This window comes from Barbus barbus (assembly GCF_936440315.1).
Source record: "Barbus barbus genome assembly, chromosome: 9".
NCBI lineage: Eukaryota > Metazoa > Chordata > Actinopteri > Cypriniformes > Cyprinidae > Barbus > Barbus barbus.
In genome coordinates this window covers 20,432,554-20,459,284 of record NC_136737.1, presented here as the reverse complement: position 1 = coordinate 20,459,284, position 26,731 = coordinate 20,432,554, and the positions used below count along the sequence as shown (strand labels likewise).

The 26,731-nt window shown below is 38.9% G+C and overlaps 1 protein-coding gene across 1 annotated transcript in view; it reads right to left on the bottom strand.

Annotated features, from left to right (window-relative positions):
- insrb (insulin receptor b) overlaps nucleotides 1-26,731 on the bottom strand; it is an 84,008-nt gene that overhangs the window by 53,939 nt on the left and 3,338 nt on the right. The window contains exon 2 of the mRNA XM_079426003.1: nucleotides 3,077-3,625. Within this exon, the coding sequence (XP_079282129.1) occupies nucleotides 3,077-3,625 (549 nt within the window). The remainder of the gene's footprint in view (nucleotides 1-3,076; nucleotides 3,626-26,731) is intronic.

Sequence of the window (26,731 nt, the reverse complement as noted above, 5' to 3'; positions counted from 1 at the left end):
GGAGACGCAATCATGCCACACCTAAAAGAGGGTTAAATTTGCCTTCATCTCGGTTTGAAATAAAAATGGAAGAACACACCTATGTAGTAAAGTTCCTTCTGGAATCAAGTGCAAAAGAAAGTAAAAAACCTTCCATCTGGAATATGAACTGTTTCCCCTTATTATTATCTGCAGAGAAACAATTCCTTGGAGGAGCAAGAAAACATGAACGTCAGGCTAAACAAACAAGCACACACAGGTTGTGTTGATTTGGCATGGCGGAGAGTGCCTGTTTCTTTCGGGATCTGGAATCTTGCTGTAGTGTTATACACTCGCTCACCCCAGCGCCTGCCCAAATACAACAGCATTGCATCACACTCCAGAAATGGGGTCTCGCTTTGACATTACAGCCGACTAAACTTTCACCTCTCTCACATGACAAAAAGTGTGTGCATGCTTACCAACGTGGACCTTTATTTGGGCCGGACGCTACTGGTCTTATTGCAGAGCCTGACCTCATCCATAGGAATGCAGTTGTGATTTTACTCATAAGGATTGTACAAACTATATACTTGCAAAACCAGACGGTCTCTAGGTAATCTGAACATCAGTCTTAAAATAATAGACCATCCAAAGAAGACATCTGAGATGTAGATGAGTGCGTTTCTTCATGGGAAAAGATTTGGAGAAATGTAGCATTACATCACTTGCTCACCAAGAGATCCTCTGCAGTGAATGGGTGCCCTCAGAGTGAGAGTCCAAACAGCTGATAAAAACATCACAGTAATCCACAATACTCCAGTCTAATAATTAATGTCTTGAGAAGTGAGATCTGTTTTTTTTGTAAGAAACAAATCCATCACTGAGATGTTTTTTTCATTTCAAACCGTTGCTTCTTTGCTGAGTCCAGCGGTACCAAACTTGCCAGGTTTTGCCTTATGGTTTGTGCAACGTTGCATACACCATTAATTTTTGGGTGAAATATTCCTATAAGGAAATAAACTAGGTTTTGATTTTTGCTGCATAAAATTACACCTTTTAACTAATTATGGATTGATTCCTGGATTGTTTAAGGCTGAACAGATGCCTCGAGCACTTCCATATCATTCCCCTCCAAAAAAGGTGGAAGTAAACAAGGCACTTGAGATGAATCAGGTTGAACGGGGTGTGAGGTGAATAGCGAGCCGGCGCTGTACACGCTAAACCGCCGGACGAGATTTGTATTGGCACAGACTGTCCTGTAATGTACTAGAACGGCTTCCTCCAGCCAAACACCAGCTCCGTCTCACTCATATAGTTCGTATAGTTTGTATTTTTTATCCTTTATTCTTTTAGTTTGATAAATACTTATATATAGTATACTTATAGTTAAATCTGTCAGTAGGTTAGTTGTGTATAGGTTTATAGTGTTTTTTTACTTCATTGTTGTATGTCTGTATTTATGTAGCACCGTGGTCCTGCGAGACACGACATTTCGTTCCACTGTATGTCCCCACATGTAGCGGAATGACAATAAAGCTCAACTTGACTTGACTTCATATATACACATTGTTCATCTCAGTTATTGCAAGTCAAAGCTGCCTACAAATCAATCCAACCTATGTTTACTACAGAAACTTTCTCCTGCATATTTCTCAGACAATATGCAATATATATCTGCTCTGAATCTGATATGGTTGAAAAAAGGTTATTTTTAATCAAGGGAACCTTAATTTCTACCAAAAAAGCCACTGTAGCCAAATAGATACAGAAGTTTTAAAGCAATAGTTCACCGAATAATAAATTTGTCATCATTACTCACCCTCAAGTTATTCCAAACCTGCATGAGTTTCTTATTTTCTGACAGTAGCCATTGACTTCCATAGTATTTTTTTCTCCATACTAGCGTCAGCTGTTTGGTTGCCAACATTCTTCAAAATATCTTCTTTTGTGTTCAACAGCATTTTTGCTTCTTACGTTTATAATAAGAGATGCTACAAAAATATCTAGTCTCAAGACAATGAAGTATTGCTGGAAAGTTTAACAACCAGATAAATTTACACTTGTCCAGTTTCATCTGGAATGCGGCCCAGACCACCTCCTGAAGTGGTTTGAGCAATCGAATTCAAATCCTTCTCGAAAGCGTTGGGAGGTCATTTACACCTTGTCTTTTCATGATTGGATAGCAAACCAATCAGAGAAAATGCATGAAGTGACCAGGTGTAAACAGGCCCATAAAGAGTATAATTGGCACACAGTTTATTGGAGCTGACAAGCTGATGATCAGGAGAGAGAGGGAGAGAGGGAGAGAGAGAGAGAGAGAGAGAGAGAGAGGAGAGAGAGAGAGAGAGAGAGAGAGAGAGAGAGAGAGAGGGAGAGAGGGAGAGAGGGAGAGAGGGAGAGAGGGAGAGAGGGAGAGAGAGAGAGAGAGAGAGAGAGAGAGAGAGAGAGAGAGAGAGAGAGAGAGAGAGAGATGCAGAGTGTGTGCAGAGCAGGGGGACGCGAGGGACAGTACCTTTACTTTACAGTCCTTTACAGTACCTTTACAGGAACCGCTGCTTTAGAACATTGATTTTGAAACTTGTGAATCCATTAGAATCGTTAGAAGACAGAATCGCGATTCATATATTAATAGATTTTTCCGTGCACCTCTTGTTTTGACGGCATGGCTACAACTCTTCCTCTTCTCTAAAGCAGCGTAACATGGCCTCGCCCCCTTCGCTGCAAGTTCTCGGGGGCGGGGTTTATCAGGGTTTGTGACATCACAAACCCGGGAAGTAGCTTCCCTACGAGACGTTTTTGTAGGCATTAAACTGCCATAAGTTTAAAATACAATATCTCGGTTTGCATTGAACTTTCAGCACCGCAACTTTGCAGATATTGTTTATGCTCAAACAGCAACAATACACTCAAACTAATGTTAAAAAAGTGAAAAGTGTAAAGTATGTTCAAGAGCCCAACATGGGCTTTTGGTTCCTTTTAATCAAAAACATACACTATTTCCCAAGAAAGTTGAAAAAAATGTTACGCCAATGCCTAATTTTTAAAGTAAATAAAAACTGAGGATGACTTATCCAAAAAAAACAGCAGCATGGTAAATAGAACAACCGCGACTTACTTCTTTGGCAATGGTTCTGGTTCCAGCAACGCTCGCCAAAATTCCCATTGATGGTGGTCTGTTTGCAGGTTGTCGTCCCCGTGATGGTACCCGGGCAAATGTCTCCGCACTCCCGCTCGTCCTTGTTATCCACAATGTAGTTGTCCTCCATCGAGTCGGAGATCTTGGACCAGTCGAGAGTGGACAAATAGCAGATGTTGGGGTTCTTCTCAATGCGTACTGCTCCTCGTGTGATATTGGTCAGGCTGTGGAGGCCGATTTCCTTTAGCTGGATCATTTCGAACATGACCAGGGCATAGTTGAAGAAGAGGTTGTTGCCGCGGATGACGGTGAGGTTTGGGAAGAGATTGCCCAGACTCTCCAGGCCGTAAACGCGGAAGAGGAGCAGGTAATCTGTGATCACAACCAGCTTCGGGAAGCTCAAGCCCCGGAAGTCCTCCAGTCTGGGCTTGAACATGAGCAGGATTTTCAGGTGGCCCTCGATCACTGTGCAGTTCTCCAGAAGGCGCAGGTGGGTCGCATTATTGCGGATATCTGTGCTAGGGCAAACTGCAACAAAAATACAAAGTTATTAGCATCTGAAAAAAAAGAAAAGTAATTGTTACATTTTCATTGGATTACATTTTTTAAAGATTCAACCAAAATTGAAAATCGCCATTGTTCCAAATCTGAATGAGTTTCTTTCTTCAAAATATCTTTTGTGTTCAACAGAAGAATGTGTGCAAACAAACACTTGCCAGTAGCCACTGACTGCTATAGTATGGAAAAAAAATACTATGGAAGTCAATGGCTACCGTCAACTATTTGGTCACCAACATTCTTCAAAATATCTTCTTTTGTGTTCAACAGAAGATGGAAATTCATACAGATTTGGAGTAAAGTGAGGATAATAGAGGACGACCGATTGATCGGGACGGGTTTTGTCATTTTTTAATTAAATCGGCATCGGCCGATTGTGCTGCAAATTAGGGCAATTTATAGGCAGGCGCATCTGTGGGCAGCTAAGTGTTTTTGCGTGATAAAACAAATGTGTATTCAGCTGCACTTGATAAGAACAAAAATGATGCCCGCAATTATTTGTACAGCAGCTGAACTCCCGCCACAATTTGATGACGGAGCCCTAGCATAAACGTAGAGCGCGTAAAAGCGCGCGTGAAGGCCGTCCTAACAGGAGCATGAAAGATTATCAACACTGAATAATGCATAAAGCATGTCTCCACGTGGCTGCTTTTCGAAGTTCATTCATAATCCAAACCCGCACACGCTGAGACAAGGCAGAGAGAATTCATTAGCAAAGCGCTTCACAACGAGAGCATCTGCTAATGGATAACATCAAGAAATCCTTTCAGAGCTATTCCATTGATTCACCATCAAAAGAAATCTCTCAGGCCTTTTTCAAGGGGCAGGGGGTTTCCTCTGATTTCGCGCTGGAAATTATTACCAAATATTCATCCGAAACACCTAAGTCTACAGAATCACCCATTTTAAGACATGACCAGACTAAATCATTAAAAAGGACAGTGGAACGTGTAATTTAGAGATTATGACGAATTCTCAGGGGAGGGGTGAAATCTCAACTCAAAGGACAACAAAGAGCTTTTCTGTCGAATAGGTTTCTCAAGGAGACACAGAGAGCATGTGATTTGTGGTGTGAGCAGGTGTCAAAGTCTTTGAGACACTGCTGATCTCAACGGACTCTGTTTTTGAGACATTCGGACATGTCAGCTTGAAATGGCAGTTTTACCTCATCATATCATGATATGCATAAAACCTAAATAAAACCGATGACGACGAACATATGACAAATTCACTGAACCAAACTCAAGCTCACTAAGATTCAGGTGCTTCCTTCAAATACAGAATGAAAACTATTTGGGTGAATTTCACACACCCAAAAAAAAAAAAAAATCATGTCCAGGTCATGTTATGCTCCAAAAACAAAACATAAGAAATCATATTTTGCATGAAGAAAATGAAGACAAAAATACACCTTAAAAAATTTTTTTTTTTTTATATTTATTTAAAAAAAATCTGTATATTTTAAAAGGCAGTACACCTAATAGTACAATTATATAAAATCAAATGATACAGCACTGAATAGTTGACAAAACGAAAAAACAAACAAAAAATATTTGCAGGTCATTTTACACTCTAAATTGTATTTTTTTTTTAAAGCTTTTTAAAAATAAAATCCCGTTTAATTTTTATTATATATATATATATATATATATTTTAGAATGGTTAATTTAGTATTCATTCATTCCAGGCCATATTATACTCCTAAAGCAAAATAATAATAAATTACAATAAAAATAATTTATAAAAACTCGTTTTCTTTAAGTTAAAATTATATATAGGGCAGTACAAATTAATAATACCATTAAAAATAAATGAATATACAATTTGTTTCACATTACAGTAATGAGAATAAGAATAGTTCACAAAACTCAAATCTAACAATCCTAAAAATGGTCCTTCATTTCTTTAAAATGTAAAAAATATAAATCCATATTGTCCTTCAATTATGAGGCTTAATATGGTCTGGATATCTTCTTTACATGTTCCATGAGATCACCGTTTTAACAATTGTGCAAACCTGATTTCCCTAAAATAACCGACTGACGTAGACAGCAGATAAATCTGATTGCGTTTCAGACTGACACACAGATCATTGATCTTGTAAAGGTCAGAAAAGCAACATTTGTACATCGGGACAAACTGAAGACCCCTCACCCTACAAGAGCCTGGGTTTCTTAGCTAAACTCTAATATTACCACACACATACATACACGAGAAACAGTTACATCAGGTCCCTAAAGCTAATTGAGCAAACATCATAAAACGGCAACATCTCTCCATAGCAACACGTCTCAGCATGCAGCAACACAGAGCACTTGCCAGACAAAAACGCACTTTAGCCTGTTTACCTCTTGAGGAAAAGTCTGGAGGGGAAAATCAAAATATAACCAGATATATAACTGTGTAATTAAGGGTAATTAATAAAGGATGCACGATATGAATTGGCCGGTAATGGCTTTAAATGTAAATATCGACATTTGCCCAATATGAAAAATGATGCCGATATTATGTTTCCCTGATAAGAGGAATACATTAACTCACGTGCTCAGGGTGTGCTAGTGATTAGATCACATCAGCAGTGTGGCACATTCTTGGAGCAAAGTTTTGTCTGAATGATGATTATATTGAGTGTTTTGGATGGCTGTATTTAATCTGTGAAAGCACATACAGAATGCGTCTGGTTTGTGATAGAGTAAAGAGTAATAGCACGTGTAGTGGCAGCAGCAGCAGCCTCCCCCGGGTCCTAACAATCTTAAAGCAAAATGTTAGGGTTTTCTGGGGACAAAAATACAGCGATTGATATATAGTTTATTTATAGTTATTTTTAAAGCTCCAATGTACCGTCAAAAAAACCCTTCATTATTGTTTACTTAATTCTAACAAATAAGTTCTTGTTAAAAACTAACAAAAATTTAAAAATATTTTACTTATAATTTCTGCACAGGAGAGACTTGGTGTTGGAAATATATCGGCCAAAATAAGTTGAGAAATATCGGCATAAATTCAATATCGTGATCCCCTAATAAAGGGTAACTAAAGGTAATTGTTTTATTTTTTAACAAACTATGTTAGTACGTTAACCTTACTACGTTTCTGTGCCTTGATTGTGGTAGTGCTGTCTATGGAGGGTCAGAAAGCTCTTGGATTTCATCAAAATATCTTAATTTGTGTTCCGAAGATGAATGAAGGTCTTACGGGTTAGGAGGGCGAGTAAATAATGGCGGAATTTTCATTTTTGGGTGAACTCTCTCTTTAATATTCCAGGGGCCCATTCTTCATACGTCGCTCATTACATCCGAGATCAAATTACACATCCAAGATGATATAATCACGCTAATCATGATCTGGCTAATTCGGTTCTTCGAACGCACCTGTTGTTGTTGATTAGTACGGCTGGATTTAGTTATCTGAAATAATTGCATGTTCATAGGTTGGTTTAAAAGGGGCTATGCATCGATACTCGAAACCACGATCAGCAATGCGGTGATTGGCTGGCGGCAAGACAGCAATGTAATGACATCATATAATTAAAGAAAGACACCTAACGAAAAACTTGACAAATTTCAAAACTACATGCTATAATAAATAAATTAAGTGTGGACTGTTTTTTTTTTTTATTTTATTCCCAATTACTTATATTCACGATTTCTAATATTTGTACAGGCTTTATATTTATTTAAGTGTAGTAACTAGCAATTCATTTAATTGTTTCGTGACAGCATTAATTAAAGTTTCTTAAGGGTCAAGATCATGTTCTGCATCTCATGCGCTCCATCAAGCCACTCCCATAATAGCTGTCATCACTCAAATTAATGCACGACTCTACACTAGCTGTATAGCATGTGTGTAAGACTCTAATACAATTATGAAGTAATTATTTTATGACGAATAAATCTTTCATTGAGTACACCTGACTATGTCTATTAGCCTATTGTCAGTCCTTGTCTTGTGTATCCCCTCCTCTCGTGTCCCTATTTGGCCATCCTCGTCCCTTTAATTAATAGTTAATGTGTCCCCAGCCCTGCATGTGATTGCCCCACACCTGTTTCTGTTCTTCCTTGCTAATTTCCCAGTGTTTATAGTCCCTGTGTTTCCTAGCCCCTGTGTCCGGTCTTAAACGTCATTGATGTTCGTCTCTCCCCAAGCTCCTCGTCTCCTTGTGTGTGTGTCTCTCCAATAAATGTGCTAGTTGGAACTCCTACGTCTCCTCGCTCCTTGTGTCCCGAGAGGGAACGTGACAGAAGACCGGAACTACAAAGTAAGCGGCGCTCCTTTTCCCCCGTTTTGTTTTCCGTTTTTGAAAGTTTTTTGTTTTCTCCTTTTTTCCCGCTCCCTCCATGGCGATGGAGTTCGCCGCCCGCCTCCGCGCCCTGATACTCCGCGAGCTTCCCTTCGTGGAGTACGCAGAGGAGTTCTGCGGGCTCGCGCAGAGTTCGGATCTGCACGACGCGGCCATCCTCCATCTGTTCCGGCTCGGAGCCTGTTACAACTACCCCATGGACCTCCCAGACACCACAGGATTGACCTGGAGGGTAGGAATATACCGGTGTCTGGGAGACTTCCGGGTCCGAGTCGGAGCTAGCCCGCCGTCGTCCGCGGCTCTCCCGAGCCCGCCGCCGCTCGCGCTTCCAGAGCGCCCCCGCGAACTCGCGCTTCCAGAGCGCCCTCCAGTGCCTGCTCCTCGCAGGTGGACTCCCGCGTCTCCGCTGATCCCGCCCAGCTCTCCTGCATCTCCGCTGGTCCCGTCCAGCTCAGCTCTTCCCGAGCGCCCCCAAGTGTCCGCGCTTCCAGAGCGCCCTCCAGTGCCGGCTCCACGCACGTGCCCTCCAGTGCCGGCTCCACGCACGTGCCCTCCAGTGCCGGCTCCACGCACGTGCCCTCCAGTGCCGGCTCCACGCACGTGCCCTCCAGTGCCGGCTCCACGCACGTGCCCTCCAGTGCCGGCTCCACGCACGTGCCCTCCAGTGCCGGCTCCACGCACGTGCCCTCCAGTGCCGGCTCCACGCTCGTGCCCTCCTGAGTTCCCGCTGGTTCCGTCCAGCCCTCCTGAGTTCCCGCTGGTTCCGTCCAGCCCTCCTGAGTTCCCGCTGGTTCCGTCCAGCCCTCCTGAGTTCCCGCTGGTTCCGTCCAGCCCTCCTGAGTTCCCGCTGGTTCCGTCCAGCCCTCCTGAGTTCCCGCTGGTTCCGTCCAGCCCTCCTGAGTTCCCGCTGGTTCCGTCCAGCCCTCCTGAGTTCCCGCTGGTTCCGTCCAGCCCTCCTGAGTTCCCGCTGGTTCCGTCCAGCCCTCCTGAGTTCCCGCTGGTTCCGTCCAGCCCTCCTGAGTTCCCGCTGGTTCCGTCCAGCCCTCCTGAGTTCCCGCTGGTTCCGTCCAGCCCTCCTGAGTTCCCGCTGGTTCCGTCCAGCCCTCCTGAGTTCCCGCTGGTTCCGTCCAGCCCTCCTGAGTTCCCGCTGGTTCCGTCCAGCCCTCCTGAGTTCCCGCTGGTTCCGTCCAGCCCTCCTGAGTTCCCGCTGGTTCCGTCCAGCCCTCCTGAGTTCCCGCTGGTTCCGTCCAGCCCTCCGCTGCAAGAGCGCCCCCAAGTGTCCGCGCTTCCCGAGCGCCCCCACGTGCCGGCTCCACGCACGTGCCCCCACGTGCCGGCTCCACGCACGTGCCCTCCTGAGTTCCCGCTGGTCCCGTCCAGCCCTCCGCTGCAAGAGCGCCCCCAAGTGTCCGCGCTTCCCGAGCGCCCCCACGTGCCGGCTCCACGCACGTGCCCTCCTGAGTTCCCGCTGGTCCCGTCCAGCCCTCCTGAGTTCCCGCTGGTCCCGTCCAGCCCTCCTGAGTTCCCGCTGGTCCCGTCCAGCCCTCCTGAGTTCCCGCTGGTCCCGTCCAGCCCTCCTGAGTTCCCGCTGGTCCCGTCCAGCCCTCCTGAGTTCCCGCTGGTCCCGTCCAGCCCCGCGCTGCAAGAGCGCCCCCAAGTGCCGGCTCCACGCACGTGCCCTCCCGTGCCGGCTCCACGCAGGTTCCGTCCATCCCCGCGCTGCAAGAGCGCCCGACAGAGTCCGCGCTGCAAAAGCGCCCGACAGAGCCCGCTCCTCTGTGGCTCCCAGGGGGGAGCTTCCCCAAGAAAATTTTGGGGGGGGGTAAGAGGGTCACAGCCTGTGTGGCCGGGCCAAGGGCCAAGGCCACAGAACCCCTCAGGCCCGAAAAAAAATAGGCCGTGGCCTCCCGAGTCCCCTGACCCGCCCTGGCCTCCCGAGTCTCCAGACCCGCCCTGGCCTCCCGAGTCTCCAGACCCGCCCTGGCCTCCCGAGTCTCCAGATCCGCCCTGGCCTCCCGAGTCTCCAGATCCGCCCTGGCCTCCCGAGTCCCCTGACCCGCCATGGCCCCTGGAACGGGCACCGCCCTGGAGGCCTCCAGAGCGCCCACCCCCCCTCCCCATTGGATGGTGTTAGGCGTGAGGACACGCCTTCCGGAGGGGGGCGTAATGTCAGTCCTTGTCTTGTGTATCCCCTCCTCTCGTGTCCCTATTTGGCCATCCTCGTCCCTTTAATTAATAGTTAATGTGTCCCCAGCCCTGCATGTGATTGCCCCACACCTGTTTCTGTTCTTCCTTGCTAATTTCCCAGTGTTTATAGTCCCTGTGTTTCCTAGCCCCTGTGTCCGGTCTTAAACGTCATTGATGTTCGTCTCTCCCCAAGCTCCTCGTCTCCTTGTGTGTGTGTCTCTCCAATAAATGTGCTAGTTGGAACTCCTACGTCTCCTCGCTCCTTGTGTCCCGAGAGGGAACGTGACACCTATAGACTACACAACATAATTATATTGTTTTCAAATAAATTTTTTAATTATTATTATTTAAAATAGCAGTGGCTGGGACAGATTTTATGTATTAATTCTGCTTAAAAAGATGCAATTTTATTCTGTTTACATGAAATGAGCCTGCTCCCGAGCAGGTTTAATCTTACGGTCCTGTTGCTATGACAGCAACTCTGGGATGAGCTTCGAAGAACCAAACAATCCAAGATAAAGCGAAATCGTCAACAACCAAATCCAGCGAACTGAGTTAGCGATGTACGTAGAACAGACTGCTGGTGTAAACAGGGCCTAACAGAGATCAGTAAATTACATCAGCACTTCAAGTTTCAGGATTCTGGTTGGTTAAAGCGTAGATAAACTTGGAACATCTCCAAACATGGACATCAGGTCAATAGCAGATCTTCACTGATTATCAGTATGACAGCAGGGGGTCCGAGTTTAGGAACAACGTGACCCTCATAGGTCACAGAGCAGCATTTCGATATGTCTGGTGTCTTGCTACGGTCCTTCCAACACCCCGGGATGCCAGTTGTTCACCTTACACGTACACACTCATCTTCTTCAAGGCTGACGCCTGTTTCACACATACTCCGTTTGCGGTGCGTGTTTTTTTCCGCACCCATGTTAACGGATTAAAGCGTTCAAACTGCACGTGGTTCCGGTCCGGCAGTGTGTTCATGGTAAAAATCAACATGGATTGACATGGAAATGTATAATTTCACAATAAATAGGTATAGTTAAAGTCTAATGATAACAAGAAAATCTAATAACAAAGAAAAGTTAACTTTTAGATAAACAAGGCAACATATGCATATTGTGGAGGTAGAAAAAAGTTTTTTAAGACCAGCGGGACTGACAGTGGCAAGTTTTAATTTCAAATATTTGTGATAGCCTATGAGAAAAATAGGCTATATGCGGTGTTTAAATGTGTTTCCACTTGCTTGAGCAACTTAATATACAAATCTAGAAGCCAAATGCATTTAATACGTTGTTTATATTAATTGAGTTTAAATGTAAATGTCTATGAAAGACAGTGTAACTGTACTGTGATAAAAGAGGATCATGATGCTGAAAAAGCACTTAGGCTAACAACTTTTGGATTTGAAATCAAGATAATAGATAAATGTGTTTATGGTAAACAGCCATGGATCGCATACACACTGCAAACGGAGTATGTGTGAAACAGGCATGAAGTGTTAAGATACACTTTCTCACAGTCAAAGATTCAAACAATGCATGAGAAGTGAGTGAATTATGTGTAAAGTGTAAAAGTGTATTATGTGTAAAGTATTATGGAGAAGAAGCTCCAGAATTTACTCCTTCAGTTTGTCTTCTAATAACGTTGGTAACAGGGTCGAATTGTTAAGCTTTACGAATACGATATTTAGCTTTACAAATATTTTTTGTAAAAATATAGAAAATAAAATACACATTCTCTTGTTTTCCTGTCATGCTTTAGAAATTTCCCTTGTTAGGTGTCATAATTTAATGGTATATTTTTGAAATGAGAGAAAATCATGCGGTAACAGGGTTGCACGTAAAATGTGGCAATTATTTTTTTTTTAAATAACATAACAACAACTACCTTAAAACAGAAAATAACAAAACTGTGGCCAAACTGCAGCCTAACTGTAAAATGTTAATAAACATTGTTACAGTCCCCGCCAATTGAATGCTAAATGTGGGACATTAATTTTAATATTTAAACTAGGTTTTGTTACTACAAACACACTCACAAAACATACAATAAAAAAATTAATAAATAAAAACTGTAGCCGAATTGTGGAAATTCTACATTTTTGCAGCTGCCGCAAAATGCATGCAAGATGTGGGATATTAACATAATTTTAATATTTAAACCAGGTGTTTTTATTTTTACAACAACAGGAATATTTTTCTTTTTAAAAACAAAAACATAATAAAAAGCAACAAATTTGTAGCCTAATCACTTAAAGTACCTCTCAATTTTTACAGCCACTAAAAACAAAAAAAAACTTATTGTAGTAAAAATTAAATACAATTAAAGTTTTTTTTATGCAATTAAAAAAAAAAAAAAAAAAAGTTAAAAAGACTAATTGTAGCCTAATCATGGAAGGTGGTGTTCAACATTTTTACATGTACAATGTGGGACATTAAAATAAAATTTAATATTGAAATATTTAGGTTTTTTTCTACAACAAAATGGAAGGTTTTTTTTTTTTTTATAAACAAACAAAATAAAATTCAACACATTTTTAGCCTAATTGTTGAAAGTACAATTTTAGTTTACTACAACAACTGGTTTGTTTGTTTTTTTACAAGAAAAAAAATACAATAAAGAGTTACAAAATTGTAACCAAATTGTGAAAAAAATAAAAATAATTACAGCCCCCATAAATTCCTGTTATGCCACAATGCAACAACTCAATCTCTATTGCAGCACAGTGCTCAGATCTGAATGAGGACAAGGTTACATTTTATTGTGTTGGTCAACATTCCCAAGGTCGGCTGTAAACAGATCCGGAGCTTGTTTGTGTGATCGTATGAGACCTCACGTGCTCATCTGTTCACACACTTCACAAACCTACTCCTCACCCGTACGCCGTTTGGGACACGTCCTGCCTCGGGCTGACTGAAAGCAGACACCCAGCCATCATTTAGGAGCCTGATTTATAGGTGTCACTGCGGTGACGTCAGGTTTTAGGTTGCTGCCTGTTTACGCCGTGCTCTGGGAATGAACATGGGGGGCTTCGGAGATGCCGAAAAGAAGCTGCAGCTGGTGCAACAAAACGACAAACTCTTGATGGAGCCGATCGACAACAACTCTGAACAACGAAACCATTCAACAGTGGTACAAAAACTATGAGATCTGCAGTGCAAACAGGTCATCAACTTCAAAACTTTGACAACAGCTGCAGAGTCGTAGAAAGCGAGAGAGAACTAGTGCATGAAGATCTAGAAAGATCTAGAGATAAACAACAGGTAGCGTGTCTGAAACTCCACGCTGCTGCTTATCATGCAAACCCATCAACCAGAGTGCAGACGAGTGTCAAAGTAACAGCTTTGCATTCAAACATATGCCGAAACGTCGAAACGGCACCTGACCGCAACTGTGAGGGTCAGTCGGCGCTACCGAACTACAGAAAATAGACCAGGGCACATTTTTTAAATTTCTAGAGGTTCTAGAGGTGGAATAAATTCACATAACAGCAGTAACAAATGGCGTTTATAAAATTGTTAATGGGTAAAGAAAATTAAGAACAGACTGTCATTAAAAAAGGCAACTTGCCCTTGTGTTAAAAAAAACGAAAATATTTTAACCAAATATATAAAACAAAAAACGGTAAACTTCTGAAACTACAGTAAAATACGATTTCATGACTACAAAAACTAACTAAAATAAAAATGGCAACAAATTATTTATTGTTTTAGTTTTAGGTGTGTAGATATACATGGAATTTAGTAAAAACAATAAAAATAAATAAATAAATAACCTGTGTTAAACATGAAAATGCCACTAAATCACTTTAATTAGAATTTTTATTTATTATTCTTTTAATTTAGACTTTTTAGAACATTTTTGGAATTTCAGAACCTTTTTAATTGAAACATTTAGCGCATTAATTTGGCAGGCCTAAAATAATGAAAACTAAAATAAGAATCTTACACACTGAAACGAGAACTCAAAACAATAAATAAAAATCTGAAAGACTAAACCAAAAACATTCATTAACAAACTTAACGAACACAGTCAACACTAAAATTCCTGTAAAAATTTTGAAAAATGTCATTATACTTTCTTTTCTTTCTGTCATGCTGTAAAATAATTAAATAAATCCCAAATGTGGGACTATAAAATAATCGTAATAAAAATACCAACACAAAGTTAAAATAACTAACCCAAAGAAGAAAACTAGTTTAGTTAAAAAAGTAAAACTATATTAAAAATACAATTAAAAACTACATTTACAATTAGAAACATAATAACCATAACAATAATATTAACACTGTTCTGATAGAAGAAATAGATTTTAGCATAACTATTGTTGTATTGATCAATTGCAGGATAATTAAAAGTTTTAATTGTCATGCAAATATTTCACATTTAGTTTATTTGATATGTACTAAAATAACTAGCACTAAAACAGAACTCAAAATGAATTAAAATGATAAAAGGCATTAAAGTAAAAAAAACTTTTAAAAATGACAAACACAAAATTAACTTTATTTTCAAATTTTAACTTAAAATTTCAATGGAAAACAAAAACTAAAATCAAAATTTGAATAAAAACTAATAGTATCTCAATGACACCAAAACAACACTGGCCAATCGGCATCTAGGACTGTTTTATAACTGCTCATCTGAAGGTTGATTCATTCTGCGAAGCTTCTTTGGTTTAAACCAAAAGGTCATCTTTCCAAAAGCTCTCAACAGATCTGGGCCAGCGGTTTGTGAGACACTACAGCAGGGCCGTTAGTGAGTTTACATAAGGTTTACAACAGAGAGACGAGGGGCCTGCCGAAGGGGCGCTGCAGGTTAAAACCATTTCTCTTCCCCATCGGCACACATCGGGCCGGATAAAAGGGCGACACTTAAGCTGTAACATGAGCCTCGCTATCCATGACGTAAGGCGAGCGGTACGGTTAGCGATCACATGCATGAATGGATGTGCCAATAGCCTCTTCTATGAACACAAACACACGGCGGACAATGCCGCTGGAAATCTGACTTCCATAACAGGCCTGGAAATGAGGCTCGAGGGAGGAATCCTCAGCCCTCAACAGCCACTCCAGGACTTGGTTTCACACTCCGTGCAAGCAGCCAAACCTTGGCGCTTCGGCCTTATTCGATGAGAAAACGCAGCAGCCGTGTGACGATCACAATAAACAAGACGTCAGGAATGACTATCAAGGCCACAATATCCCACTGTTTACATGATGAGACGCTTCCTTCTTTTTAGCCTCACATTCCCAATGGAGAATTTAATATGCTGCTAGCAATAGTAACTAGCGCTTGGAAATTAGAGCATGATGGTCCTTACGCCACATGTCAGGAAGATCATGGCCGTTTGGAAAAGCCTTTGCTGATGCAGCTAAACTTGCATTGGTTTCCACAAAATTAAAGTTTATAAAGTAATAAAGTTTCAAAGTTTACCACTGCGGATTGTACTGTTAAAATTAATCTAATTGAAGAAAAACAAGTTTAAATTCTCAATACTGTTATGGAGTAAACAAATGTATGCTGTCTGGACAAGGTACAACTCGTAAATAAATTTAATGCAGCAATCAATCTTATATCACAAATGCAAAATAAAAAATAATAAATAAATAAAATAAAAAAGCTTAATTTCCGGACAAAATATATTTTATTTTATTCATTTTTAAATAAATAAATAAATATTCTCGATACTTCAATAGAGTGATGAAATTCATACTTTCTGAACAGGATACATTTTAGTAATTAATATTAGTAGAAATTCAAAAATATAACATATTGACTAACTGTAGTTGACAAGACAAAATCTGCATCAGTTATCAGTATTTTTTTTTGGAAAGTTTATACTAACTTAAGGTTTATCCATAGTATAACCTTACAGTAGCACAACCACAGTATGACCTTATAGTAATGAAAATGTAGCATGAATATAATGAGAAATTGGGAGACAAATGTGCTACATTTACATTAAAAAAATCTTAAAATTACTAAAATAAGCCTAATTTATTGCTAAATAGGATATATTATTTTCATTAGTCTATAAGTATTGAAATATGAGCCCAAATGACAGTTTTCATAAAATGAAGCAACAGCTTTAAAAAGACATGCCTCCCACAACGCAATGAGTCTATTTCCAAACATCTCCTTTGGTTTACATAAGCGATTACAGAGAATGGTCTGTTCGTTTGAGCAAAACTCTGACAAACTGAAATCTTGTCAAGTCATCCTTTAGTAGAACTACTGAGATATCCAAATAACACAAAAACCAAATCACAATCCCCAACATAACAAATAAAACTGCAAAAAGATGTCCTAAAACTTAAGCTCAAGAACATCCTAATTTTCTGCATCATGCAAATGTGTCGTCAGCAGAAGCAATGGAATGAAAGGCTTTTTATTTAGGCTAGCTTTTGGCCAGCAGAAAATGCTTTTAGCCTAAACACAGGAAAAAAAACAGTCTAGGTCTAAAAAAGCCGAAGGATTCATCCATCAGGAGGCCGAGTCGCTACGAACAACACATGAATTCTGTCCAAAACACATTGCTTTTTGAGCAAAGAAAAAAATTGCGAAACGACGAGCGCATCAAATATCGATAGCTGTGGGGTAATTACGCTCTCTCTCTCTGAAAGGCTTCTGCCCCCATTAATGCTGAAGAGACGCTAGAACACATTTCCTTGTGCTTCTAAAAGCAGTGCCGAGGCCCGCGGGTCATTGGGGACACGGCATCCGACAGCAGAGGTATGTTCCTCATTGCACGCCGCACCAAAACCAGAAGGGATCTGGCATTCTGACTATTTGGCTATTTCTTTCAAATACGCAGCCTTGCCAGAGCAGGCAGCCACGTTTCTAACAGGCCTGGAAGAGCAATGCTTTCCCTAATAACCACCAACAAGGACTCACAGTTCATTAGCGAGGTCTAGATCGGGGTTTTTTAACTTTTCGGAGAAAATGTTGGGCCAGAAATATTTTACATAAAATTCTAATTCTAACCCTGTGTAACAAACGAGTTATATTATGAATTGCGCTCTGACACATTTCAGAATGTAAAACTGCATGAAAACCATCTCAAAACATACATATTTGAGTATTTTTACATTATATGCTGCCAACATGCTAAACTCACTCCAAAAAGTTTTTGCCTCCAGCAATAAATTTCATGAAAATTACAGTCAGACTCCAAAGATTTAGACTGATCTGCAAAGTTAAGATAGTGTAGTTTAAAAAAAGGGAATTTATTAATTTATGATTGAAGCAATGCAGAAAATATAGATGGGATCACAAAATCCATTCATAAGTGGAATTTACTGTATAACGCAAAATGTTCCAGAATTTGACTGTAGACTCACCACTGTATGAGATACAAATTGTATTAAAACAAATCCAGAACAATTAATATTAGCAATAATAATAATAATAATAATAATAAACAACAATACTAAATATAATAGCAAAACAATAAAAATAAATAAAAGTTGTATTCAATTGTTTAGATATTGTTGATATTATTAAAACATCATTATACCTTACAATTTTATTTAGAAATAAATTAAACTTGGGAAAAAAAACATTCAAAATTGTATTAACTTTTAATAAATAATTGTTAAATTGTCCAAGTTTCATGGTTTTGATTAATACGACATGCTTTTTGATTACTAAAATTTAATTTAACCATACAGAAAAATGAAAAAGGCAACTCAGAATTTCTTAAAGGAACACTCCACTCATTTTACAACTCCCCTAAACAGTTGAGTTTTACCGTTCAGCCGATCTCCGGGTCTGGCGGTAGCACTTTTAGCTTAGCATAAATCATTGAATCGTATTAGACCGTTAACATCTCGCTCAAAAATGACCAAAGAGTTTCGATAATTTTCCTATTTAAAGCTTGACTCTTCTGTAGTTATATCGTGTACTAAGAACAACGGAAAATAAAAAGTTGCAATTTTCTAGACCGATATGGCTAGGAACTATACTCTTGTTCCGGCGTAATAATCAAGGAACTTTGTTGCCGTACCATCGGTGCAGCAGGCGCAATGATATTACGCAGCACATGAAAGTAGTCCCCAACTATATCATAACTAGTTACCTAGCTCAGGACTACTTTCAGGAGCTGCGTAATATCATTGCGCCTGCTGCACCCATTAACCATTAAAACGGGAACACATTTCATAGCGCCCTGGTAACTGCATAACATCATAAAATATGTCTGGGGAATTAGTTGCTGTTCGCATGCTAAACGTCTCTTAATTCAAACCTTTGGTAGCAAATCTACCACTTTCAACAAATTTTCAATGCAATTACTGCCAGACTTTAGAATTATTTCAACGGTTCATCAGGAATAATGACTTTGCTCATTACGTCACAAACCATGTGTATTGTATTGATTAAACATGTTTTGCAGTGTTTGAGCACACAAACGTGTTTTGCATCAACGCCCCATAAGAAACATTTCTACAAGCTACTGTCCCTTTTGCAGTGTTGCACATTAACCTCTTACGAGGACAAATGCAACTCACTCTATATGGCGTAGTGTGTGTGGCGGGGCAAGGATTATTACGATGTTTTGCTACGTCAAACGCTAAGTTCCTCACCGCCACCCCGTGCTAAACGCGCAATCCTATCAGCATTTGCTGCAAACGTGGTCGCAACACAGCATCTTAAAAGCAGAAATATTGATGAGTTCCACACAGTGTGTCTGGGTGAGAGCGTGCGAGATGAATATGGCCATTGCAGTGCCGCCCCTCCCCTGTAGCCGCCGCTGGAATCAATCCATGCAGTCACCGCAGGGAGAGGAGCGGCCCGGCGGCTGCAGGGAGACATAGGTCACTTTAAATGGACTGTTTGTCTGTTCTGTAGACCACCGGCTCAGACTGACTGCTGATGGGTAAGACCACGTCTACCTATAAACCCACACGCTCTGTCAGACTCTATGGCTCATCGAGAAGCTGCTTCGAGAGGCGTGTGTTTATCAGGGGTGAGCGAGGACTCTAGTGAACCCAGAGTCGAACAAAATCGAACAAAACTGACTTCAATGTTTAAAGAGAAAAGAATTCAATAAAACCATTCTGGACAGAATAGAAAAGTACAGCAGAGCCAAACTGAACAGAAAAGAACCAAACTAAAAAGTAGAACCAAACCCAAGAGAATCAAAGTACTTACTGAGGCGTAAACAAACAAAACCAAAAGGAACCAAAAAGAGTCAAATAAAATGAAACTAAAGAATAGAGGAGAACCAAAAAGAACAGAATCCAATAGAGAAAAAAAGAACTGGAATGAACCAAACAGAAACCAAATAAAACACACATAGAAATAAACAGAATCCAACTGAATAGGCAGAACCAAACAGAACTGGAAAGTATTTGCTAAAAAAAAATCAAATACAAACAAAGACTGACATAAAAAAGAAAAAGGAACATAAGAGAACCAAAAATAAACAGAATCCAACAGGCACAAACAGAACTGGAAAGAACCAAATGGAAATCAAATCCAAAATATAGAACTAAATGAAATCCAACTGAATAGAATAAGGAAGAATCGAGTAGAACCGTAAAGAACCATATTTGAATTATTTTATAAAGAAACTAACAAAACCGACTAGAGCAAACCAAAAAAAAGAACCAAATTGATTAAAAAAAGAACAGTAAAGAAACGAAAAGAGCAGAACAGAATCTAAGAAATTAGAATGAACCAAATAGAAACAAACAGAACAGAACAAACTCAAAACTAATTGGCAAGCACCACTGAAAATAAATTAATACAAACAAACAGATTCAAACAGAACCCAACTGAATAGAATCAGGTAGAACCAAATAGAACTGGAAAGGACAGGAAACAAAAACAAATGTAGAACTGAAAAGAACAGAACACAAGTAGAAACAAACAGCAAGAACCAAATAGAACTAAATAGATAAAAAAATAAAAAATAAATGAAAGAACAGAATCCAATAGACACAGAACTGGAATGAACCAAATAGAACTAAATTCAACTAAAACCAATAGACCTGCCTCGCACCAAATGAAAATCAAATAAAAAAAAAAAACAGAGAACCAAATGAAACCCAAATGAATAGAATCAGGAAGAACCAAATAGAACTGGAAAGTATTTGGAATTATTTTCAAGGAAACTAAAAGAACTGAACAGAACAGAATCCAAAAGACACTGAATCATTTAGAAACAAACATAATTAAACTGAATGGAATCAAACAGAAACAGAAGGAAAAAAATTAAAAATGAACAGAATGAAACAAACTTGTAGAGCCAACCAAAAAAATAAAAAAATTAAACTAAGTTAAACTACCTTAAAAATAAATATAAAGAAACAGAAGCTCATCTCCAAGTGTAAATGTCAAATGTTATTTATTTTGTGGCACAATCCTTAAGCACAAACCTCTCCACTGCAGACTATTTCATAGCATAAAGGAGCCCCTTCATAAACAACATTCAATATTCATGCATTTGTGAATATTTGAGCATGTACCTGCAGCATTACACAGCAATGAAATATCAATTCATTACACCACGTCTACCAGCTCAACTAATATTTCCACTATTTGTTTTTCCGTTAGACTGCCCTGGACACTAAACAGTTTTCGATTTTCAAACACACGAGAGCATGTTGGTTTTTCCATTCTGAATATCCTTAACCCAAGCAAGGTGGGACACGTACAGAACCTGCAAACCCACAAATCGCTCACTGTCGTCTCAGTGGAGCTAACAGATCCAAAACCCAACTCCGGATAGACCAAATGGTGCATATTTGGATTTATTTACCAACAAAAGTAGCATTTGCTCCACAATAAACGTCCAATTTGTAGAACATCTCTGCAATACAACGTTAAAAAAATGACAGGTTTGTATGTGACGCCAACTTCTAAGCATCCCGCCGTCTACACAGTCTCTCATGGGCAGTTGGGCACTTGACGGACAGCTCAAAGTTTGCTGCTTTTAAACATGTAACATGGCAAACGAAAAGGACTAAGCAAAGCAAATAAATAAAGCTGGGCTGAGTATGCTTTACTTTATTAACAATAGTTACTCTGTTTCCCTCACCGCTGTAGTAAACCATGGTTAATTTCTCGCCCTGGTTGGCTGCCAAGTGCAGTATGAGCCATCGCCTCGGCGCTTAGCTTGCTGTAGTGTTTGGACACATTTCTGAAGTTTTCCTCTCACGTTGAAGCATCTGACACAACGAAAGACTAAAACATTGGGAGAAAAATTGCGTCACGAAACAGTTCTGTCCAAAATGATGCATTATGGCGGGGAACAGGTAATGAATGGCTGAATGTAAAGATATAAACCTTACGAAAATGAACTATGGTTTTACTACAAATAAAAATAAAACAAACAAAAACTACAGTTAAACCATGGCAACCACAAATTAACCATGGTTTTGCTACACTATTTGCTACACTATTCCAAAAAATCCTGGGAAGTTTCCAAAATTTCTGAAATATTTCCGAAATTTACTGGAACTTTTCCACATTTTTACAACTCTACGTTCATCGCATCTGACTGGATAAACAAATTTAGTTGTATTTTACATGTCTTCGTTTCAAAACAATCACATTTTTAATGAGCTCATATTTCTGTCCAAACCTGCGCACATTGTAAAAAATAATTTCGAAGTTGTGAATAAAACGAATATTAGAGTACGATTTCAGTTTTTCTACTGCAAAATTTCAAGTTTCATTGAAAGTACTCGCTGTTTCTTTGTAATTATTAGTGAATTTTACTAGCAATTTTAAGTTTAATTGCAGCAATAATTTTTAATGATCAATTTAAAGCAAAGTTTGAAAAAGTCTACATTCCTTTTTTTTGTAATTTGCTAAAGATTACATTTAATTTAATGAATTAATAAATTACTAGTACTTGTAAAGATTACTTTTAAGTAAGAATTTGACGACGGCAAAGGTAATCTAAACATAAGAGGAAATTGTGATGCAAAATTAATAAAATACTGGTCCAAAATCAAAGTTTGGTAAATTTAATGTGTCTTTGATGATTAGAGGTATTCATTTCTTCTTGTTTTTATTCTTACTGACCCCAAACTTTTGAGTTGTACTGTATCATGTTTTCCATTAAAAAAAATTAAGTAGCACAACTGTTTTCAACATTGATATTAATAATAAATGTGTCTGAAGCAGCAAATCATCATGTTCGATTGATTTCTGAGGAATCATGTGACACTGAAGACTGGAGTAACTATGCTGAAAATTCAGCTTTGCATCACAGAAATAAATTACATTTTAAAATACATTAAAAAAGAAAACAGCTATGTTAAACTAATCGTACTTCACAATGTTACTGTATTTTTGATCAAAGAAATGCAGCCTTGGTTTGCATGAGACGTCTTTCAAAAACCTTTTTTTTTTAATCATTTCAAACTTTTAACTTAGTTTTTCATTTTATGCTGATTTTGAAACTGTAGTCTCAATATAATCAAAAACTGAGCTTGCTAAACCAAGTTTACAGACCAAACATAACTGGACTGGTGGAAAACAAGCAGGCGTTGTAGGTGAATGAGCTTGTGTTCACACTTACAAAGTGTCCAGGGCCGGATTATTGTAGCCGCTCATTGTTTGTACGTGTTATCCAGGCAGGACAGCTGCAAATACGTGTTGTATGAGGGGAAAAACAAAATGGTGAATGACAGTGAACTCTCTCACCTCCCTTTAAATGAGAAAAACTCTGGGACGACGTGCTGCCTGACAGCAGCACTCGGGCACCAGGCCATAAACTCACAAAGACTGCCTCGGGTGGGGAACGCGGCCCAGTGACGGGAACACTCACTTTTGTAACGTAGTCTATGGAATTAGAGGCAGAATAGAACTAAAAATAAAGCAAATAACCTCTGATTTCTCATTTCACGCCTCTACGAGGAGAGTAAAACAGGTGGAGCCATCCAGTATAAAGACTCTAAACTCAATCCAGTTAGAGAGGAAAGACCTACGCTTCCACGCGAGATTACGAGAGCAACAAAAACTTGGACGGCGTCCTGCTTGAGCGTGATCTAATTCTTCATCTGCAGCGACGACTCCTAATGCGGACAGGCTCAAGGCAATGAGATTTCAAGCTGAGAACAGAGCAGAATGTAATATGACAGTTCATTTCATGTAAAATTACTTGACGGGATTGGAGTTCGCCTTTAAAGTCTAGATCAAACAAAAACAAATCAAACCAAACACTCTCAATTGCTTTTCACTCTTAAACTTCTTGCTAAATGCCTCCAAAATCAAAGATGTTATCGAAGGGAAAATTAAACACGCCATATTTCTGTGTGAAGACTCAGAGATATGAGGAAAAACTTTAACAAAACAAAACGCGCATTCAATTAATAATTTACAGGTCCAAAACATTAAGCAAACGCAGTAAATTTTGAATTCATGTAGACTTAAATGCAATTTTGCTTATAATTTCATAAAATACAAATTTCTTAAGCAAACTATGGTACTTACTCAATGACTGCTAACTTTTGTTTTGTTGCTCATACAATTGATTGATGCAATTAAGTTATAATTTTAACAACAGTGCTTATATCTAAATTGAGACATTTCTGAATTTAGACCCCTTTTTTTGCTCACACTTTTAAAAATAACATAAAATGGAGGGTTCTCTCATGACTGATTTGACAATCAGATCAAAGAGAAAATAAAAGCTTCATGTTTGTAATAAACAAATCCATCATTAAAATATTTTTAACTTTAAACCGCTGCTTCTGGCCAAAATGTGCGTCCATAATCCATAACAACACTTACTTCCAAAAAAAAAAAAAAAATCCTATGTTGTCCTTTCACATCAAAATCTACCAACATATTTGTTTGAACTGTTTTGGAACATTTTGTAAACAGTGTTTGATCTGTGCTTATTTCTCTCCCGATTCAGAAAAGAGAACTTTTTCACGTCACATGATATTATTGATGGACTGGAGTCATGTGGATTATTATGATGTTTTTATCAGCTGTTTGGACTCTCATTCTGACGGCACCCATTCAGTTAAATGGATCTATTGGTGAGGAATTGATGTAATGCTACATTTCACCATATCTGTTCCCTTGAAGAAACACTCATCTACAGCTTGAATAGCCTGAGGGCGAGTAAATTTTCACCAAATGTTTATTTTGGTGAACTACTCCCCTAAAACTCGCTTTCATTCATTGCCTCAGAATGTTTTCCTCCTAAGCTATCTTATACTATTTACTTGCAGTGGGCGAAGTGAGAAAATCCTAATTTCATTTACCCGCAAAGTAAAACAAATTAATGTCAACCCTTAACCTTGTTGAAAGGTTTATTGGCAGAATAAAGATGAGTATCGCTCACATTTACGGCTGTAATTGAGGGAACAGCCGCGTGTTTCACCACACACATCAAGATATACCCGTTCAGTACAGAAAAAGCAGCCTGTCTTAACCTATTAAATTATTTTATACAATACTTCCTCTAAAAACAGCACTAACCAATGAAGAAAAACAAAGTTTCCTGCAGCTCAACTTGCAAAATACATCATTTAGCTTTAATATTTAACCCATTTATATTTCAGGTCCTGTATGTCAACTTAATTATGAATTAAAACGACAACATTAAATTAATATTGAACCGTTCACTCAAAATGAAATTTTCAATCAGATTTAGAGAAATTTAGCATTACATCACTTGCTCACCAATGGATCCTCTGCAGTGAATGGGTGCCGTCAGTAAACATTAAGTCATTTTAGGTAAGTACTACTGATAACTAATGCCAACCAATGGAACTTTATAATAAAGTGTTACCACATTGTTTAGTCCAGTTTTATATTAAATGCAACAATGGAATGTTGCTTTAAAAAAAGCCTCAAAACAAACCATAGAACTTCAATTTCTATTTCTCCCTTGGGATCTGATTAAAAATTTAGGATTTAGGTCAAAAGAACCGGTTTCAGCCATATGACAGCTCTCAAAATACATGTAAGGGTATCCCCAGCTCAACGCTTGCTGATCCCCGCATTACTAGCATGGTTTGACACAGACATTATGGCATGAGATCATTGACAGTTAAAGCCGGACGGATACAAACAGCAACCAGCTCATCAGATCAGATTTTTCAGGCATGTTGTAAGAGGCATCGACCTCATTTGTGGCCCACAACCCAACATGGAGAACGGTGTCAATAAAAGAAACAAGCCGCCATGAATCTTAAGTCAATGAATATTTAGCAGAGGCGGGACTACGTTAAGACTGAACGAGTCAGACAAATACGTTGATGTGGAAATGGCCCCTGAGAGGAGGAATAAGGGCAGGTTGCTCGGTTCATGCCCTGGAACGTCTTGACACGGTAAAGCGAGGATGTAGAGTTAAAACTGATGTGTTGGTAAAAAGATCACAAACAGAAAGAGTGGTTTAAAACGGTCTATAAACCATTGCTTTATAATTATTTTAAACATTATGCACTTTTTTCAAAGGTAGTTGTGTTATTTTATTGCTTTGAAGAAACGTGCATTAGCAATATTTTGCTCAATGCGCCCATTCGGTTTATTATAAGCGCGCACTGCAGTTTTGTTGCCCATCACTTTTAAATGATCAAGCTTTTTAAAGCAGGATGGATTCTGATTGGCTGTCAATGTTTTCATTGTTCATCAGTTAGAAAACGTGGTTCTGAAATTAATTCCAATTATTTCGTTTTTCTGTCGTTATCGTTACAGTTTTGATGTGGACTATGCTGTTATTTTAATTTTAGACCAATTTTTTAAAACCTTATCTTTATCATAACAGTTATCGTCCTTCTCGTGCTGATTTTTCCTATTTTGCTATTAATTTAAAAGAAACAGCAATAAGGCTTTTCCCCATCTAATAAACAGCAATTTGTAAAACGTGCAAAGTTTACAAAAGGAAAAATGATTGTTACTTTGTACTGATTTTTTTCTCACAAAAACGTTTTGCATGTTAATCAAGTTATCATTCCTCAGCTGGATAAAAACGGTGTGAAAGTGATTCCAACAACATCATCCCTCTTTGCCATTATAGTTATAGTTGTGAAATGGACAATGCTCTTCTTGTAAATTCAGAGAACGATTTTTAAAACTACATCATTCAAGTTATCATCCTTAGTGTGAACTGGCCTTAGGGGTTATTTTTTGCAATTAACGGTTTTTGTTTTTAAGGAAAATAAACAGCAATTGTGCTTTCCAAAACATGCAAAACATTTTTACAACAGAAAAAGCGATTGTTACTTTGCAATGTTTCTTTCGCAAAAATGTTTTGCGAAGCATTAAACAACTGGGTTAAGCTCTACTTTTTTAAATAAAAAAGCAACATCTGTGTATTATTTTTATATTAAATGATTCATGAAATGTCCATTATACATTTAAAAAAAATAGTCTGAAGCATTTTAATACAAGCATTTTAATAATATAAAATAAATGCATAAAAATAATAAAATTTAAAAATAATGCATGCCTTTTATGCATGCATTTAAAGTTTCAAAATTCTTATATGTGAACAAGCATATGAAAAATAAGTTTTGTAGTAAGAACTTCTTTAGTTTATTAATCATCTCTGGTCTTATTTTGCGCGCAAATTGTCACTTTATATTATATTAAACAATTTTTATTTTCAT